The sequence below is a fragment of the Pongo abelii genome, chromosome 1 (genome assembly GCF_028885655.2).
Source record: "Pongo abelii isolate AG06213 chromosome 1, NHGRI_mPonAbe1-v2.0_pri, whole genome shotgun sequence".
NCBI lineage: Eukaryota > Metazoa > Chordata > Mammalia > Primates > Hominidae > Pongo > Pongo abelii.
Window position 1 is genome coordinate 39,412,156 of NC_071985.2, and position 19,513 is coordinate 39,431,668.

Here is a 19,513-nt window from a genome sequence, read left to right on the forward strand (position 1 = left end):
ATACTGGTACTATAAGTTACAAAGGAATAAGTGATAAAATCAATTCTTCTTACCAAGAGGAGAAGCACAGGATTATTATCCTCCAAATAACATTCATTTTCAAACTTCTATGTGCTTTTACTTACTTCAGGGCTCAGGACTGCAGTGCTGTCACTTGGAACATCTTCTTCATATCCTTTATTATGAAAACTTTCTATTTCATGACCTGTGCTTCCTTCACTTGGGCACTTGTTATATGAGCATCTTGGACTGTTGCTGCAGTGGGAAAATTCACATTTACTGTCCCCAATTTCTGAGGGTGTACATGACAGATGGGGAGAACCACTGTCATCCTGATATGGTGGTGGCTGCAATTCATCCAGCGGGGGTGTTCTTCTCATTCTCTGAATGCAGTTTCCTGATAATGATTAAGAATCTGGTCACTGTTTCCAATTAGCCTCAACACGCAGTATAGTCTACAATAATTGTAAATAACTTTTGAAAACTGGATCAAAAAATTGATGGCAACATAACTATTAGATTTACTAATGACTTCTCTTTTTCCCTAGTTCGGAGGCACAAATAAAATAATCTAGTTTCCCACTCCTCGCCTCCTGCATAATAAGATTAGGAAAAATAAAAGTCATATATGAAGAAAGATCCTGTTATGTATCATAAAAATGAGGGAGTGATAAGTATTAGTTAAACAGCTTATTTGTCTCTCTCAAAACAATCCTGATGTATACATACTTCATCTATTACCCCGTGATCTGTGGCCACCCTAGGGTCAGAGCGACACAAATATGGTTGGAAAAACAAACATAACACCTCTGCTTGTTCTTCACCTATGTTCAACAAGAACTCACCCACATTCTTCAGTTACTGAGATGAACTTAAACTAGTATTCAGCTAGTGGTGTCAGAAATGTTTTTCTACGTCTGTCCTGGATCCAGAATCCTAGAATGAGGTACACTGTGAATCAGGCCCATTCCCTGTTTGCTAACATCCATCAATCAGCAAAGACTGAAGGCTGTGTTCTGTGTCTTCTCCATTATAAGGGCACTCTATCCCACTCTACATCTGTGTCTGTATTCTTTATAAATTATGACTCCGTCTTGTCTATAGTAGACATCTCTACCTCTAGCAGTTAACATGAAACCACATTTTCTTTCACTCTTAAATTATCCTTTTAATTTTTACCTCAATGATTTATCTCAGTGATTGAGAATAAACATATCTGTGATCAAGGACAGAGTTGGGGGCAGGAGAGAAATAAGGAAACAGAGTCCAGTACATGATTTAAGAACAGCTAAGTCTTTGTAGATAAATCCTGAATGCAATACTAAACATTAAATTTAAACACTGATCTTTTTTTTCTTTTAATGAACTGTGCATCTCTTTTCTCAAAAGGGACCCTGAAACAGTAGTTTGTATTATCATTGTTATGGAGTTCAGTTCAAATATTCACTAGTTCCTCTATTCTTCCTAAGATAAAAAGTTACATAAGAACTATAAGTTCATTTAAAAATTCCCAAAATGCTTGGTTCAAATGAAAAATAATAATTTGCACAAATGTAGCATAAATTTACATATTTTCTCAGAGGCCCCAATTTTGAAAAAAAAAGAAAAACTAAATGTCTTACCTAGTGAGTCTAATAGTCTAACCACAGAGTCATCTCTCAGTATACGTGGGGAACTGGTTCTAACCCCACCATTCCCTCTCAAATAAAAAAATGCAAAAATGCTCAAGTACCTATTATAAAATGGTGTAGTATTTACATATAACCTAAGTACATCCTCCCATATACTTTAAATCATCTCTATGTTACTTACAATGTCTAACACAATGTGAATGCTATGTAAATGTTGTAATACTATATTGTTTGGGAAATAATAAGAAAAAGTCTGTATATGTTTGGTACAGATGAAACCATACATTTTTTCAAATATTTTCCATCTGAGGTTGGTTGAATTCACAGATGCAGAACCTACAGACATGGAGGGCCGGCTGTACTAACTTTAGTTTATAACATAAGCAAAAAGTAAAAAAGTGGCTGAATTAATATAGTTGAAGCTAAATTCAAGAAGACAGATTAGACATGTTGCAAGTCGTAGCCAAAAAACCCACAGAATTCCAGAACAGTAAAGAGACAAGTGGTTTTAGTCATTAGCTTGATCCATTTATGTGGTAGGTAAGTATGTGCGGCTGCCACCACTGGCAGACTGACTTGACTCCATCCATAACCTCTTTTTCTCCTAAGCAGCATTCTGATTAGGAGTGGCCAATGAGATCTAAGCAGATTTCAGAGTGAACCTTCCAGGAAGGTTTTGTTTTCCTGATAAAAGCAGGTAGACTCTACTGGCATGCCCCTTTGTCCCTTTGCCTTTCCCCTGCTTCCTTCTTGGAGGAGTAGCAGCAGCTACCTTGTGACCATACAGTGACAAGTAAGAGAATGAAAGCTAGGAAGGCAGAAGCAGGAAAATGAAAAGCCCGGGTATCTGAAACATCACTAAATACCTACCTCCAAACTTGACGTCTGAGAGAAATCCCTATTTGTTAAAGAAAAAGAAAAAAACTACACTAGTTGGATTTTCTACTGTTTCCAAATATATTCTCAATGGATATAGTTTATTAATCATTAAACTGACATCCTCTGCCCCTTTAAAAGTACATATTTAATTAGCCACTGAATTAAAGGGTAATACCTAAATACTGCAACACGAAGTCAATTAAAAATTTTCCAACGTGAGTGGTTTTCGGAGTCAGCACACCATCTACTCCTTTACCTTTTTTCTTAGAAGAGAGGTGATCTTTCCTAGAAGTCTTGAGCATATTGCCTCACAGATCTCAATGCACAGACTTGGGTCACACATCTACTCCTAAATCCATCATCGGTAGAAGAAATGGGATGACCATAATTGGCTTAAATTAATCAGAAGCCATCAAAATTTGAAGCTGGGGATGGGGCCAGCTTCACTCTTCATATCTATATGGAAAAGAGTAGATGCCTAAACAATGTGGGATCCAGGAGGGAGGATGAAAGAGAAAGAATGTTGGTACAAAATGAACATGATCCAGTTCATGATCCAGTGAACATGGCTCACTGCAGTCTTGACCTCCCAGGCTCAAGTGATCCTCCCTCCTCAGCCTCCCAAGTAGCTGGAACTACAGGCATGAGCCACCATGCCTGGCTAATTTTAAAAACTGTTGGTAGAGACAGGGTCTTGACATGTTGCCCAGGCTGATCCTGAATTCCTGGGCTCAAGCAATCCGCCTGCCACAGCATCCCAAGGTGTTGGGATTACAGGCGTAAGGCACTGCGCCAGGCCTGTTTTCTTGATCAGAGTATTTTTTTTCTGTCTGTGGTTATATTTTTCCTCAATATAATAATCCTTTTCTGAGGTTCCTTTTGATATGCCAGCACAGTATAATTTCAGTCTGGTAATGATGTTACACCTTATTTCCTTTGGTTTGCTTTTTTATATTAGGTCCCTGCCTAGCTGTGGGCCAACTAAGTGTATTTTCATAGCTGAGCTCCAGGCATCTGGTGCTAGTTTAGATTTAGTGTAACTCTTGCTCCAGAGACCAAGGCACAAATTACACAAAATGGGCTGGTGATATTTAAAGATGCTAAGTGGGCTCAATGGGTAGACTTCACTACTGTTTTCTGGATTTGAGAGAAACAACATTAAAGCTGTGAATATATAAAATTTATTTTAGCCACACCATATCCTCCAAGTTTTGAAAATAGTAATACCACCCTTTTATCTTTACTTTTCACTTTATTTTTGCATTTTATTTTTTAAAGTGTAGAACACACAAATGTAGGTGGAATAAAAATTTCATTAAAAAATATGGTTAATGGAGATCCTTCCTTTTTAAATGTTTGCAATCTCTTTTTATTCTACATAGTGTACTAATAATTGGCTTAAATGTAATTGATAAAAGAAAAATTTTTAAATAATTTTATAAGGTAAGAAAATTTATATTATTATTGTTAAATTACACTGTAAACATCAACCTTAAGAAGAAATTTCTAGTGGAACTATCAAACACCACGTGATGATGCCCTCCCATTACTTTAGTTCTTGCTTTATCACCTAATTTCATACCCTTATTTTTATATAAATGATATATCTATAAAAGGATTTAGGCATGGATATATTTTAAGCATTTTAATTTACCATCTGCATATTGCATAGCACCTACAAAACAAGATGAAGTATGTTTTTACCATAGAAAAAAATAGCATGTGTGCACACACGGAATATGACCTGTGGTTCTTATCTTTTAAAACAGTGGTGAGAACCACAGCTCTAAAAAAAAATGATGTATATTCAACAACTGCAGAATTCTTTCTTTTTTCAAGTGTTTGTGGAAATCTGCCAAAGTTGATTATATGCTGAGCAATTAATTAAGTCTCAATATATTTCACAAATTGGAAGCATGAAGAGGATGTTTTCTAAATGAGGCAGGAGAATGAAGTCTGAAGGCAGGAAACCTAAGGCCATGCTGACTTCCTAGAACTGAATCAAAAGTAAAACCTCACCTCTCAACACCCAAGTAACAAAAGGATCAGAGGCTACTCCCTTTGCACTGTGTGGCAGATGAAAAATGGGAAGTACCTCTAATTGGTCTCCTCCCACAATCAGACTGGTGACCAGCCAAGTCTTCATGTTTAACGCTGTAACTTCACTTTAGCCTCTGATTGGTTGCCTCCTCCAACCAATCAGACTGGTCACAGACCCGTCCTTCATTACATAGGATGTAGCCAAGTAATCAATGGGAAACCACTAGAGGGTATTTAAACCCCAGAAAATTCTGTAGCCAGTGCTCTTGGACTGCTCTGTGGAGTGTACTTTCATTTCACTATGTTTAAATCTATGCTAGCATAAATCTATGCGTTCAATGCTTCATTTTTTCGTTGCTTTGTTTGTGCATTTTGTCCAGTTCTTTGTTCAAAACACCAAGAATCTGGACGACTCATAGTCAAGACATTCACTGGTAACATGACCACTACAGAATTAAACTAGAAATCAGAAACAAAAATATAGCTAGAAAATGTATAGAAATCTAAACGAAAATAACTAGAGATTAAAATATACTTCAAAATAATCCATGGATCAAAGAAGAAATCACAATACACATTAGAAATATCCTGAAGATAGCGATCATTAAAAAGTCAGAAAACAACAGATGCTGGAGAGGTTGTGGAAAAATATGAACGCTTTTACACTGTTGGTGGGAGTGTAAATTAGTTCAACCATTGTGGAAGACAGTGTGGCGATTCCTCAAGGATCTAGAACCAGAAATACCATTTGACCCAGCAATCCCATTACTGCGTATATAGGCAAAGGATTATAAATCATTCTACTATAAAGACACATGCACACGTATGTTTACTGCAGCACTATTCACAATAGCAAAGACTTGGAACCAACCCAAATGCCCATCAATGATAGACTGGATAAAGAAAATGTGGCACAAATACACCATGGAATACTATGCAGCCATAGAAAAGGATGAGTTCATGTCCTTTGCAGGGACATGGATGAAGCTGGAAACCATTATTCTCAGCAAACTAACACAGGAACAGAAAACCAAACACCACATGTTCTCACTCATAAGTGGGAACTGAACAACGAGAACACATGGATGCAGAGATGGGAACATCACACACTGGGGCATGTCAGGGGATAGAGGGCTAGGGGAGGGATAGCATTAGAAGAAATACCTAATGTAGATGACAGGTTGATGGGTGCAGCAAACCACCATGGCACATGTATACCTATGTAACAAATCTGCATGTTCTGCACATGTATCCCAGAACTTAAAGCATAATAAAAAATAAAAAATAAATATCCTGAAGAGAATGACAATGAAAATGATCTACACAACTACTTGTAGAATGTGGCTAATCTGTGCTTAGAAGGAAATTTATAGGTCTGAGCATAAAATATTGCAGGGAGGTGGGAGGCTGAAAAACAATGGTCTAAGAATCCACTTCAAGAAGTTAACAAAAATAAGAATGATGGTTTCCAGCTTCATCCATGTCCATGCAAAGGACATGAACTCATTCTTTTTTATGGCTGCATAGTATTCCATGGTATATATGTGCCACATTTTCTTTATCCAGTCTAACATTGATGGACATTTGGGTTGGTTCCAAGTCTTTGCTATTGTGAATAGTGCTGCAATAAACAGATGTGTACATGTGTCTTCATAGTAGAATGATTTATAATCTTTTGAAACCATCATTCTCAGCAAACTAACACAGGAACAGAAAACCAAACACCGCATGTTCTCACTCATAAGTGGGAATAGAACAATGAGAACATATGGGCACAGGGAGGGGAACATCACACACTGGGGCCTGTCGGCAAGTGGGAGGCTAGGGGAGGGATAGCATTAGGAGAAATACCTAATGTAGATGACGGGCTGATCAGTGCAGCAAACCACCATGGCACATGTATACCTATGTAACAAACCTGCATGTTCTGCACGTGTATCCCAGAACTTAAAGTATAATTTAAAAAAAACCTCATTGTAAAAAAGAAGTTAATAGAAACAGCAAATTAAATCCAAAGAAAGTAGAGGGATGAAATAATAAAGAGCAGAAATTAAATAAAAAACCAAGCATACAACAGAAAGCATCAAAATAAAATTCATTGAACTAATAAAATTGATAAACTACTAGAAGAGACGAGTCCAGAAAAAAAGAGATTACATAAAGTATTAATACCAGGAATAAAAAGAGGACATCATTTCAAATCCCACAGACATTAAAAAGACAGAAATTTCCCCTTTGTTCTTCTCTTTCTGAAAATTTCAGCCCTAAAGCCACTGAGTGGGGCAGAGGAAGGCAGAGGGCTGCACTGATGGTGGCAAAGGAAGCGGTGCAGAGCCACGTTAGAGCCCAAGTGGGAAGATGTCCAGCCCAGTGTGGTATCTTAGGGCCTGGGCCCCAGTGAGATGACAGAAGGGTGTCCATGTCCATACCAGGGAGTGGAGCCAGTCAAAGAAACAGTGTCAGAACCCAAGAGTAGGTGAGAAGGGTTTTCAATTCAGAAAGTGACCAGACAGAGGTGTAAAGTAGGGTAAAGACAGCACACATACATGGGGGCAGTCCTACAGAGCGTGCTGAAGCCCAAGCAGGTGAGAAAGGCCGAGTGTGGGGAGTCAGAGCCTTGGCAGGATAAAGAAGCTCCCCATGGGAGGGCAGCCTGGCCTGGGGCAACAGAGCCCAAACAAGATAAGGAGTGTGATCGCATTGAGGAAGGAGAGCAACCTAATGTGCAGTCAAGAGAATGAGAAGTATCAGGGCCACAGAGCCAGGTGACTGGGGTGGGCTGTGAAAACCCAGGAGAGTGAGGAGGGTGCCACACACAGGGGTATCTGGTGAAGTATATCAGAGCACGAGCAGGGTAAGGTGTGCATCTGCACAGACAGGTGGCCTATCAGGAAACTAGAGCCTAAGCAGCATTGGCAGGGTGTCCAGCGTGAGGGTGGCCTGGAGTGTGGCGAAGTGGGGTGAAGAGGGCAACTATGTGGAGTAAGGGGGAGTCCTGGACCATGGTACTAAAACTCAAGCAGGAAGTCAGGGCCTAGATAGGACGACAAGGGCACCAAATGTGGGGCAAGCTGACCTTGGGTATCAGAGCCCACGCTCAGCCGGTCATGAGGACACCCACAAGTGGGAAAGGCAGCATGAGATATCCAAACTCAAAGAGAGTGAAGGGGGCATGTGTGCAGGGAGATGGGAGGACATGTGTGCAGACTGATCAAATAATAAATATATTAAGGTTAATGGCAGCCAGGTTTCTTACTGATGGAAAAGGGAGGTACAAACATGAAAAAGGAAAAAACTAAAACAAATTCTGTGGTGTTGGATTGGAATTGGACAATCCACATGAACTCATAGTTTAAAAATACATAGACAGAAGTTATTAGTGCAAATGTGCATATATGTGTGCATATATTTGCACATATACCCATACATAAATATTCTAGCTTTGCTCACTGAGGTTTGTGACCACCACCACCTCAATAGCAGGAGTCCACTGAGCACCTGGGTCTTGGCTTCTAAATCTATTATCCACTAAAAGGAACCAGGACTCTTTATAAAGAAATGGCTAATTCCAGGGTGAGGCCAGGTAAAGTACATGATGAGCCTAGAAAAGTCTGTGTATTGAAAGTGAGGAGATGTTCAAAGACTGATGGGGATACGTCAAAAGGACAAATAAATCAGCTTGACAGTGCTTCCACTGACCACTAACCGTCTGAGCTCAAAATAAATATGGTAACTGATTATTGCTCATTGAAGAAATGAGAAAACTATGAGTCCATATAGATATAAATAAATATATGAATAAGTGAAAAATTTTTTGAGGAATGGGATATGTACGTAGTTACACAGTATCTTCCCATAAAATACTTTTTTAATAACGAAGGGTAACTTTACAGTGGAGAAGCCTGGTAGATACCAGCTTAAACTAGAGATCAAAGTGAACATTATGAGAAACAGGACAAATCAAAATTGTACCCCACCTGATAAAATGCAGTGAGAAATATCTCTAATAAAACAGATGGGATACCTCTATAAAATAACTCCACAATCTGTCAAAATGAACCCATGAAGAAACAGGAAATTATAATCTTTTATCTATTACAGAAATTGAATCCTTATTTTAAAACCTCCCCAATAAAGAAAATTCCAGGCCCAGAGAGAGCTTCACTGGTGAATTTATTATTTAAAGAAGGGAAAAAATAACAATTTTACACAAAATTTTTCAGGTGATACAAAAAAGAGGGACTACTTATTTTATGAGGCCATAATAACCTTGACATCGGGACCTGAAAAGTATCTTACAAGAAATAAAAAGTATAAACCAATCTCTCCCATGAACATCGATACAAAAAATCTATACAAAATTTTAGCAAATCTAACTCAGAGTTATGTAAACAGGGTACCATATCACAATCAACTTGGAACGCAGTTATCCTATACATGCAACATTTAACATTTAAGATGTAACATTTAAGAACTAATCAATCTAATTTATTGCACTGAAAGAACAAATATAAAAAGTAATATGATAATTGTAAAAGACTTACTAAAAGCATTTGATAAAATTCATTATCCATTCATGATGAAATCTCTCAGTGCACTAGGAATAGAAAGCAATTTCCTTTATCTCCTAAAGGGTATCCATGAAAGTCCTAAAGCAAACATCGTATTTAATGGTGAAATGTTGAAAGTTTTACCTCTGAAATCAGGAATGACAAGGATGACTGTTATCACCACTTCTATTCAACAATGTATTAAAGGTCCTAGCCAGGGCAATAAGGGGAGAAAAAGAAGATGTAAAATGATTGGAAAGAGAAAAATAACTGTCATTAGTCTCAGATGATGATTGTGATGTAGAAAACCCAAAATAATTTAGAGATAATCTGTTAAGAGTTGGTAAATTTAGCAAATTCACTGGCTATGTGATCAATATTTTAAAAAATGAATTTCTACACTCAATGATCAATTAGAAAGCAAAAATTTTAAAAATCTCACATATAATAGCATCAGATAACATCAAATACCTAAGGATAATCCTAAGAAATGACATTGTTGTTATTTTTCTAGTTCTTGGGTTTATAATTAGAATGTATATTCTTAGCAATTGGTGGAATCCAAACTTTGGCATTCTAGGCAGTGCCTATATGGTACAGGAAAGGACAGCTGAAAACCAATAGAGCTTCCTTTCTCCAGTAACACGGCATCTCAAAAGAAAGGCAGAGACTAGTCTACCATTGGAGATTAGAGAATTGCAGGTTTGACAAATGCTTTCACTAGTTTGGCTACTGCAAAAATTAGTAGGCTTGAAAAATGACGGCAGATTATCATAAACTTAATTAGAAGATGACTTCAACTGCAGTTGTCACTCCAGATGGAGTCTTCTTATTGAGCAAATTAAGACAGCTTTGGTATCTGATATGTAGCTTTAACCTACAAATGCTCTTTTCCTTTATATTTATCCAGAAAGAACAAAAGTTAACAGGTTGTCTTCACCTGGCAAGGACAGGAATACATTTACTGACCTGCTTTAAGGAAGCAAAGAATTCTTGTTCTATGCCACAATCTGCTCTGCAGAAACCTTGGCTGCCTCAATATTCCATACTACTTTTCCTTGAAGGATCAAGCTTGCTCTGATGACAGCAAGCTATTATGACCAGGAGAGTAGAAGAGTTGAGAGATGAAGTGCCTTGGTAAGATACACACATGAGACAGAATCGAGAACTAAATCCTACAAAAATACATGGGCTTGCCATGTCAATAATGTTCCCAAGGATCCAGGGATATGATAAGAATATTCCTCCCAAAGTCAAAGAGAATTTATATTCCTTGTCTGTTTCCTAATAAGGAGACAAAAAGCTCTGTTGGCCTCTTTACACTTTGAAAGCAGCACATTCTATATTTTAATATATAGCCCTTATCCATTTATAAGGTAAACTAAAAAGCTAATAGCTTTTGAGTATCATGCAGAGCAAGGTCTCTCCAGATGATTGAGGATACAGTAGAGGAAGCTCTACGCCTGACGTTTAAGACCCAGCAAACCAAGTGGCGCTAAAATGTCCGTTTTAAGTAATGGCGCTAAAAAATATCATTGGGAAGCCCTGGTGGTAAAATTGCAGTGGAGGCCTATAGATTTTTAAAAATTATCTTCTAGGCCAGGCATGGTGACTCACGGGATTCCCAACATTTTAGGAGGCCAAGGTGGGAGGATTGCTTGGGACCAAGAGTTCCAGACCAGCCTGGGCAACATAGTGAGACTGTCTCTACAAAAAATTAAAAATTTGGCCAGGTGCAATGGCTTACACTTGTAATTCCAGAACTTTGGGAGGCCAAGGTAGACTGACAGCTTGTGCCCAGGAGTTCGAGACTAAGCCTGGGCAACATGGCGAAAGTTCATCTCTACAAAAAATACAAAATTAGCCAGGGGTGGTGATGTGTGTCTATGGTCCCAGCTACTCAGGAGGCTGAGATGGGAGGATCACTTGAGCCCAGGAGGTCAAGGTAGCAGTGAGCCATGATCACACCACTGCACTCCAGCCTGGGCAACACAGTGAGACCCTGTCTCAAGAAAAAAAAAAAAATTAAAAATTAGCTGAGCATTGTGGCACACACCTGTAACTGCAGCTACTAAAAGAGGATCGTTTGAGCCCAGGAGATTGAGGCTGCAGTGAGCTATGATTGTGCCACTACACTCCAACATGAGCCACAGAGCACGACCATTATAAAATAAATATATAAATAATCTTCTTTTGCACCTTCAGATACATTTTATTAGAAAACAAAGTTCAGATTATTTTTGTGTCATGCCTTGAAAGTCTAATCTTTAATTAGTTTATTTTCCTGATGGTTTGAAATAATCCATTACTCGGCTGAGCATGGCAACTCACGCCTGTAATCCCAGCACTCTGGGAGGCTGAGGTGGGTGGATCACTTGAGGTTAGCAGTTTGAGACCAGCCTGGCCAACAAAGTGAGGCCCTATCTCTACTAAAAATACAAAAATAACCCAAAAATTAGCTGGGCATGGTGGCACATGCCTACAATCCCAACTACTTGGGAGGGTGAAGTGGGAGGATTTCTTGAACCCGGGAGGTGGAGGTTGCAGTCAGGCGAGATCATGCCACCGCACTCCAGCTTAGGTGACTGAGTGAAAATACGTCTCAAAAAAAGAAAAAAAAAAAAAAGAAATAACCCATTACTCAAACCAGACTGCACGTATAACTACCAACTTTCTACCAGTACAATCTTATTCAGTACATCTATTTCTCTAGTGAAAAATCAATTCACTGCCTCTCATTTCTTGACCCTTAGAGCTCTAAAGCAAGACCATACTCACATCAGCAAGTAAAGTGAAAAGCATTTCTGTTTTGAGAAACAGCTCTTGGTCTACTATTAGTATCAAACAGAGGCTATCTGGAAGACCAAGGAACACCAGGTAGCAATGTGGTCCAACCTGTCCAGTATGAAACAGATGACATGTGATCTCCTAGCTATAAAGTTGAGGATGTCCAGCTGCAAACCATCTTTAACAAAAGTTGGCATACATTGGATGATAATTATCAGGCTAAGTAGTCTCTAAGAGATAGGTAGGTCTTATAGTTATGCCTGTTTTCTCTTGCTTATCTACACTCATAGCCTCACGGGGAATACATCATGACTAGCTAACTGAGTAAAAAAATTATATCTAGTGATATACCAACACCAACAGAAGCAAAATGTTCTGGTATTCTAGTACCTTTCAGAGGTGGCCCTGAAAGATAATATAAAAGGAAAACCTTGGTGGATAGAATTCCTAGTAGTCTATTTGGTTCTCAACTTTGCTTAGAATAAGGGTTGGTCTCCATTATTTCCTAGCTGCCAATGGTTTGGCTCGATGTATGGACTTGGCAGGAGAAAGACTGGAAGACTGATGTCATCTAGAATGGCTCTATGGCTTGAAAACATTTACATTTCCAATACAACTTAAAACTCAAATATGCACCAAATATCATGATTTCTAAAATTTAACCCCACATATTCCAAGTTGAATTCTTTCTCAGATGGAAAACACTTTTAAATATTCTAACAACTACATTTACTCAACTGCTTTGCTTCGCTCCTTAAACTGAATTCCTGCTGCTGTCAAATAGAAACTGAAAATCTTAACATTTAACTTTTCTCTCTACAAATAGCATCAAGGAATTTCCACAACTGAGCTCAGCATGACTTTTTTTCCAAATGAATCTAATTCCTATGCTTAATCATATTCATTTTTAATCAAGACTGTCTAGATGTTTCACTATCACATGCTTGTCAGGTTTTAATTCAAACTTCCTACAAACTATAGTGCTATTATGATTACAGGATTACTATGATATTGTTTATTCTGTTTTGTGAAGTGCTTTGGATACTTGGGTAGTTCATGATGCTTATGAGGCTGAGGCCATAGTTTTATCTCTCCAATTGTGTTTATTCTATATCACATTAAAAACCACAGACATATCATGTTTTATTGTGCTTTGCTTTATTGTGCTTCAAAGATACAGCAGTTACATTGAAGGTCTGCGGCAACCCTACATCAAGCAAGTCTACTAGTGCCATTTTCCCAACAGCATGTGCTCATTTTTCTAGCAATGAAGTATTAATTAAGGTATGTAAATTGTTTTTGGCATAATACTATTGCACACTTAATATACTACAGTATTGTGTAAACATAACATTTATATGTACTAGGAAACCAAAAATATCGTGTTACTTGCTTTATTGCAAAATTTACTTTATTGCAACAGTTTGGAACTGCACCTGCAGTATCTCTCAGGTATGCCTGAACATCCTCAACTATACCCCGAAGCAGACTTAGTCTTGCTCAGGTTCCAGGGACAAAATGTTTTGTTCTTATCATATAGTATTATAGTTCTTCAGAGCCGGTTCTATACTCTTTAAAGGTATACACATTACTTTCAAGACAATATCCTAAATGTTTTTTAGCCTGCACTAAGAAAAGTCTCAGACATCCAGCTCCTGCTCCAGCTTTATCTCTCAGCCTCCCCTTCTCAGAATACTTATACCCCTCAATCCAGTCACAGCCATACGCTGGCAATTTCCTCAATGCACTATGGTCTTTTATGCTCTCTTTGGTACATGCCCTTCCCTTGGCCTGTGATATCCTTCACTTCCTCCTCCTTTTTACTTGGGTAAGTTCACATATTATCCTGCAAGAATCAGCTTAGTTGTTACCTCTTTGAAGAATTTCAAAGATTCACTCTCTCCTATCCTTCCCAGTTGCATTTGTCACCCCATCCCCAAACATAACCACCCTCTCCCCAAACACATCCACCTATGCATGCATGTTGGGTTAAGTGGTCCTAAGTACTTATTTCTACAGCACACATTGCTTCCATCATTTACAATGTATTGCACTATGTTAACATTTAACATTAACTTTTCTATCTCTGTTTAGATGTTAATGTGAGCTTCCTGAAAGAGCAGGAACTGTCTCTTATCTTTGTACCTGCAGTGCCCAGCAACTTGCTTGAAATGCAGTTGCTAAATCACAATTTTTAAACAGTTTGTTGAATAAAGGTCAAAATAATTGTTGCAGAGGTATTCAATGTGACCCAACCATGACGGGCAACGCAGTGAAACCTCTGGGTTCCCATGTCATGAACTCACACTATATTTTCTGTTGTAACATTAAGGAAATAAAGAGTACATGATATCAAGAGGTGTGACTATTCAAAGTAATAAAACTCTTCTAACTGAAACATGTCACAGAAATACCAGGCTGTTAGAAAAAAAGTCAAGAAAACAATTATTTTAAAAATATCCTTCTAATTTGACTATATGATATTATAACTCTAAATTATGATTCTGAAAATGACCAGATTTCTTTTAGGGGACACTGGAGGGTGTTTTATTCACAAAATTGCCTAAACAATTAAATGAAATGACAAGTGTTCCTGCTAAAAGGCTGATCTCATTTAAAATATACAGAGTAGATATTTCAAATCCATTGCTTTAAATTCACTGAATTATCCTAAATAATGCAGCAATTTTTGAGGACAAAATTAAAAAGATAATTGGTATTCCTCAGAAAACTTCACAAAACCAAACTAGATAAATCTAGAATTAAATTTAACAATATATATCTTATCACCTTTAAAATAATATGAGGACAACTCAATATCAACAACGACCAGAATTTCTTTTTACTTTGTTCAACTATACTGAAACTAAAAGACTCTTCATAAATAATTCCCTATTAAATTTTGAAAGGAAGATTCTCCAAAATTACAATGTTAATTTCAATCAATATTTTTGGAGACTGCCAGATTCCATTTTGGTTTTCCCTCCTTGCACTGCGGCCTCAAAATTGTCTGTAAGTAATAAGCTGGGGCCTTCATAGGTATCTCCTCATTCATTTGCTTTCTCTCATGGATCATATCCCTGCCCTGCCTACTGTCCAATGACTCAAAATGGTTTTTTCTTACATTTTTTTTCCAGTGTTCTAATTATTTATGGCAGGAAAGCAAGTCCTTTAGCAGCTACTCCTTCGTGGGCTGAGGTAAAAATTCTAAGTCCTCTAATTTTAAGCAAAATAGGAATAAGCTAGATATGCATTCTCAGCTCAGACAATGTCACGCCCAAATGAGCTACAATTGGTTTTTGGAGTGAGGGCAAAAATATCTTCACTATTATGTTTTATGGGTTACCAAAACATAACCCTACCTGACAAAAAACTTATTCCTTTGTATTTATCTTCTTGTTAGGTAGAATTTTTTTTAAGACTTAGGGGGTACATGTGCAGGTTTGTCACATGGATATAACTGTAACAATTATAGTTATATAATTGTTATATTGTGTGATGGTGAGGTTTGGGCTTCTATTGAACCCATCACACAAATAGTGAACATAGTACCCTATTATGTAGAGATTATTTTCAAATTAATTAATTTAATTGATTTATTTAAATTAAATTGAAATGATCTCTGTATGGGAGCAATAATGAAAAAAGGTTGAGAAACACTGATCTAGATAGTTTTACAAGGCATCTACTCAGGCTAAAAAAAATGATTAAAAAATTGTTACAATACTATAGCTTTAAAGGATTCATACATGCTGGGTGCAGAGGCTCACACCTATAATCCCAGCACTTAGAAGCCAAGACGGGCTGATCGCTTGAGCTCATGTGTCCAAGACTAGCCTGGGAAACACAGTGAAACCTCATTTCTACAAAAAGATTGAAAAAAAAAAATAGCCAGCCATGGTGGCACATAACCCTGTAGTCCCAGTTACTGGGGAAGCTGAGGTGGGAGATCACTTGAGCCTGAGAAGTCGAGGCTACAGCGAGCCATGATAACATCACTGCACTCCAGCCTGGGCGACAGAGTAAGACCCTGTCTCAAAAAAAAAAAAATTCATACGTATATCATATTATTCATAGACAGTCAATGAAAATTTTTTCTGACATGCTTGATATTTCTAGAGTCCACACTAGGGTAACATGTTTTCACGACTTTTTTGTCCTTCAACGTGCACCCTAGACCTGTGAATTTCAAACTCTTGAACCAGAACCCACACCATAAATACATTTTAAAAGTACATGTCTTAAATTATGGGGGGAAAAGAGTCATTAAGTAATATCCTTAGTATGTACAATAACCATATCTTATAAGAAATACAATTTGTTTTTCCTAAATATTTTTCATGGCACATCACTTTTTTAGTGTTTGTCAAGACCTACTAAACTGATTTCATGATCCACATGCAATTATCAAATCACTGTACCAACCTTGTCAGGCCATTTACAGTTCCCTGAAATAGATGCATATTTTTATGCTTCAGTGGCGTTTGCTATAATGTTCTTTGTTTCCAACATCAACATGGAGATATCCTTTGTTTTCAATGTCCAAGACTTCAGTTCTAGTATAAAACCTTTTCTGGTCTCTTTAACAAGCCCTTCCTTTGTGGCACCATTCTGCATCTGGTTTCCACAGCACTTAACACAGTATTTAATTCTTTATTTAAAAAAATTTCCCCCAAATCACAGTCAGATGCCACTTTATACCCCATTAAAATATCTATGATAAGAATATAGACAATAGTAAGTATTGGTAGGTATGAAAAAACAGGAATTTTCATAAATTGCAGATAGAAATGTACAATGGTACAATCATTTCAAAAAACAGTTGTCAAAATTGTAAAAACAGAGTTACAATATGACCCAGCAATTTGACTTGTACATTTGTATTTACTAAAAAGAGATAAAAACATGTATCCACACAATGATTTTTTGTACACATATTCACATCAGCATTACTCACATAGCAGCCAAAAGGTAGAAAGAACCCAAATGACCATCAAGTGATGAACTGATAAACAAAATGTGGTACATCTATACAATTTAATACTATCTGGCAATTGATATGGTTTGGATATTTGCCCCCACCTAATCTCATGCTGAGATGCAATCCCCAATGTTGGAGGTGGGGCCTGGTGGCAATCGTTTGGGTGATGGGGTGGATCCCTCATGGCTTGGGGCTGTCTTTGTCACACTGAGTACTCCTGAGATCTGGTTGTTTTAAGTGTGTGGCATCTCCCCCCCACCCACTCTCTCCTGCTCCTGCTTTCACCATGTGAAGTGCTGGTTCCCACTCTGCCTTCCACCATGGGTAAAAGCTCCCTGAAGCCTCCCCAGAAGCCGAGAAGATGCTGGCATCATGCTTATTGGAACTGCAGAACTGTAAGGTAATTAAACCTCATTTCTTTATAAATTACCCAGTCTCAGGTATTTCCTTATGGTAACACTAGAATGGCCTAACACAGCAATAAAAAGGAATCCTACAACAAGGAAGAACCTTCAAAACACTATGCTAAGTGAAAGAAATCAGTAACAAAAAGCCACTGATATGGTTTGGCTGTGTCCCCACCCAAATCTCATGTTGAATTGTAATCCCCAATGTTGGAGAAGGGACCTGGTGGAATCATGTGGGTGGAGTTCTCATGAATGAGTTGGCACATTCTCCTTCGTGCTGTTCTCGTTATAGTGAGTGAGTGAGTTATCATGAGATTTGGCTGTTTAAAAGTGTGTAGCACCTGCCCACTCTCTCTCTTCCTCCTGCTCCAGCCATGTGAAGCGCTGGCTCCATTTTTCTTCTGCCATGATTCTAAGTTTCCTGAGGCCTCCCCAGAAGCAGAAGCTGCTATACTTCCTGTACAGAACCATGAGCCAATTAAACCTCTTTTCTTTATAAACAGCCCAGTCTTGGGTATTTCTTTATAGCAGTGTGGCACATATATACCATGAAATACTATGCAGCCATAAAAAAATGATGAGTTCATGTCCTTTGTAGGGACATGGATGAAATTAGAAATCATCATTCTCAGTAAACTATCGCAAGAACGAAAAACCAAACACCGCATATTCTCACTCATAGGCGGGAAGTGAACAATGAGAACACATGGACACAGGAAGGGGAACATCACACTCTGGGGACTGTTGTGGGGTGGGGAGAGGGGGGAGGGATAGCATTGGGAGATATACCTAAAGTATAATAATAATAAATAAATAAATAAATAAATAAATAAATAAATAAATAAAAAAGAATGGACTAATACAGCCACCTTTTGTATTGTTCCATTTACATGAAAGGTGAGGAACAGGCAAAAATATAAAGAGACAAAGTAGATGAGTAGTAGTTACTTAGATGCTGGTGCTGGGGAGTAACTGCTCATGGGTACATGATTTATTTTTTGGGTGATGAGAATGTTCTAAAATTAAATTATTGTGATGGTTGTAAAACTCTTGAATTATATACTGTGAGTGAATTTTTTGATCTGATACTGCTCATATCAAGTCATTCAGGAGTATACACCATGGCATCTATATTAGTAAAAGCACCTTAAATTTCAGCTTTTTTGGGGTTCCACCTAGTAATCAATATTAATCATGACCCAAAATTATCATCAAAGATTCAATTAAGCCAAGTATCTCATAAAACTCTCCTACTTGTGTCTGAGATTCTAAGTGGAGAAAATGGCTCTTACTATTCCCAAAGTCTACAGAGTAATATCTCAATGGATAAATGAAGTAGCAAATCTGTGTTAGTTGGAGGCAACATAAAACCAGTAAGATAGAATGCTGCCATCAAAAAGTTTAAAGTTGTTTGCTTAAGGGATAAGCCTATGGGAAAGAAAATTACATAAAACATAATACTTAATATTTAAAAAATACACCCATCATGCAGGTACTATTTAACACAAATTTAAGTCCCTATTAATAGCAAAGATATACCTTTGGTAACAGAAAATCTATACAAGGGAACTATTGATACGGAAGGAGGGCAGGGAAGTGCTGGGAAGGGAAAGGCAGGTCCCTGGTAAGGGCTCTACCCCCCAGGCCTGTGCCCACAGACCTAGGTGAGGACAGGTACTCCTGTCTTTGCGCCCAAATGTTGCATTTCCTAAGACCACCCTGGCCAGCCACGCCCCCATCCTGTGCCTATAAAAACCCTCAAGACCGGCCAGGCACGGTGGCTCATGCCTGTAATCCCAGCACTTTGGGAGGCCGAGGCGGGCGGATCACGAGGTCAGGAGCTCGAGACCATCCTGGCCAACATGGTGAAACCCCGTCTCTACTAAAAATACAAAAATTAGCTGGGCATGGTGGCACGCGCCTGTAATCCCAGCTACTCAGGAGGCTGAGGCAGGAGAATCACTTGAATCCAGGAGGTGGAGGTTGCAATGAGCTGAGATCGTGCCACTGCACTCCTCGACAGAGGGAGACTCTGTCTCAAAAAAAAAAAAAAAAAAAAAAACCCTCGAGACCCTAGCAGGCAGGCACACAAGCAGCTAGACGTCAAGAAGAACACATCAGCAGAAGACACAAACGGCTGCACAGCGAGAGAACATCGAGGGGAGCACGCCAGCGGAAGACCAGCGTAAGGGCACACGTCAGCTGGCGTGCCCACAGGCCATCGACTGGCTGGATGAG

At 38.3% G+C, this 19,513-nt stretch overlaps 1 protein-coding gene across 11 annotated transcripts in view; it reads right to left on the reverse strand.

Moving 5' to 3' along the window:
- SYT14 (synaptotagmin 14) overlaps positions 1-19,513 on the reverse strand; it is a 242,746-nt gene that overhangs the window by 75,569 nt on the left and 147,664 nt on the right. For 10 of the 11 annotated variants that reach the window (XM_024255011.3, XM_054521280.2, XM_054521296.2 and 7 more), the window contains one exon: positions 126-397. The exons of the other annotated variant lie outside the window; for it this stretch is intronic. In XM_024255011.3, the coding sequence (XP_024110779.1) occupies positions 126-397 (272 nt within the window). The remainder of the gene's footprint in view (positions 1-125; positions 398-19,513) is intronic. 11 annotated transcript variants of the gene reach the window in all.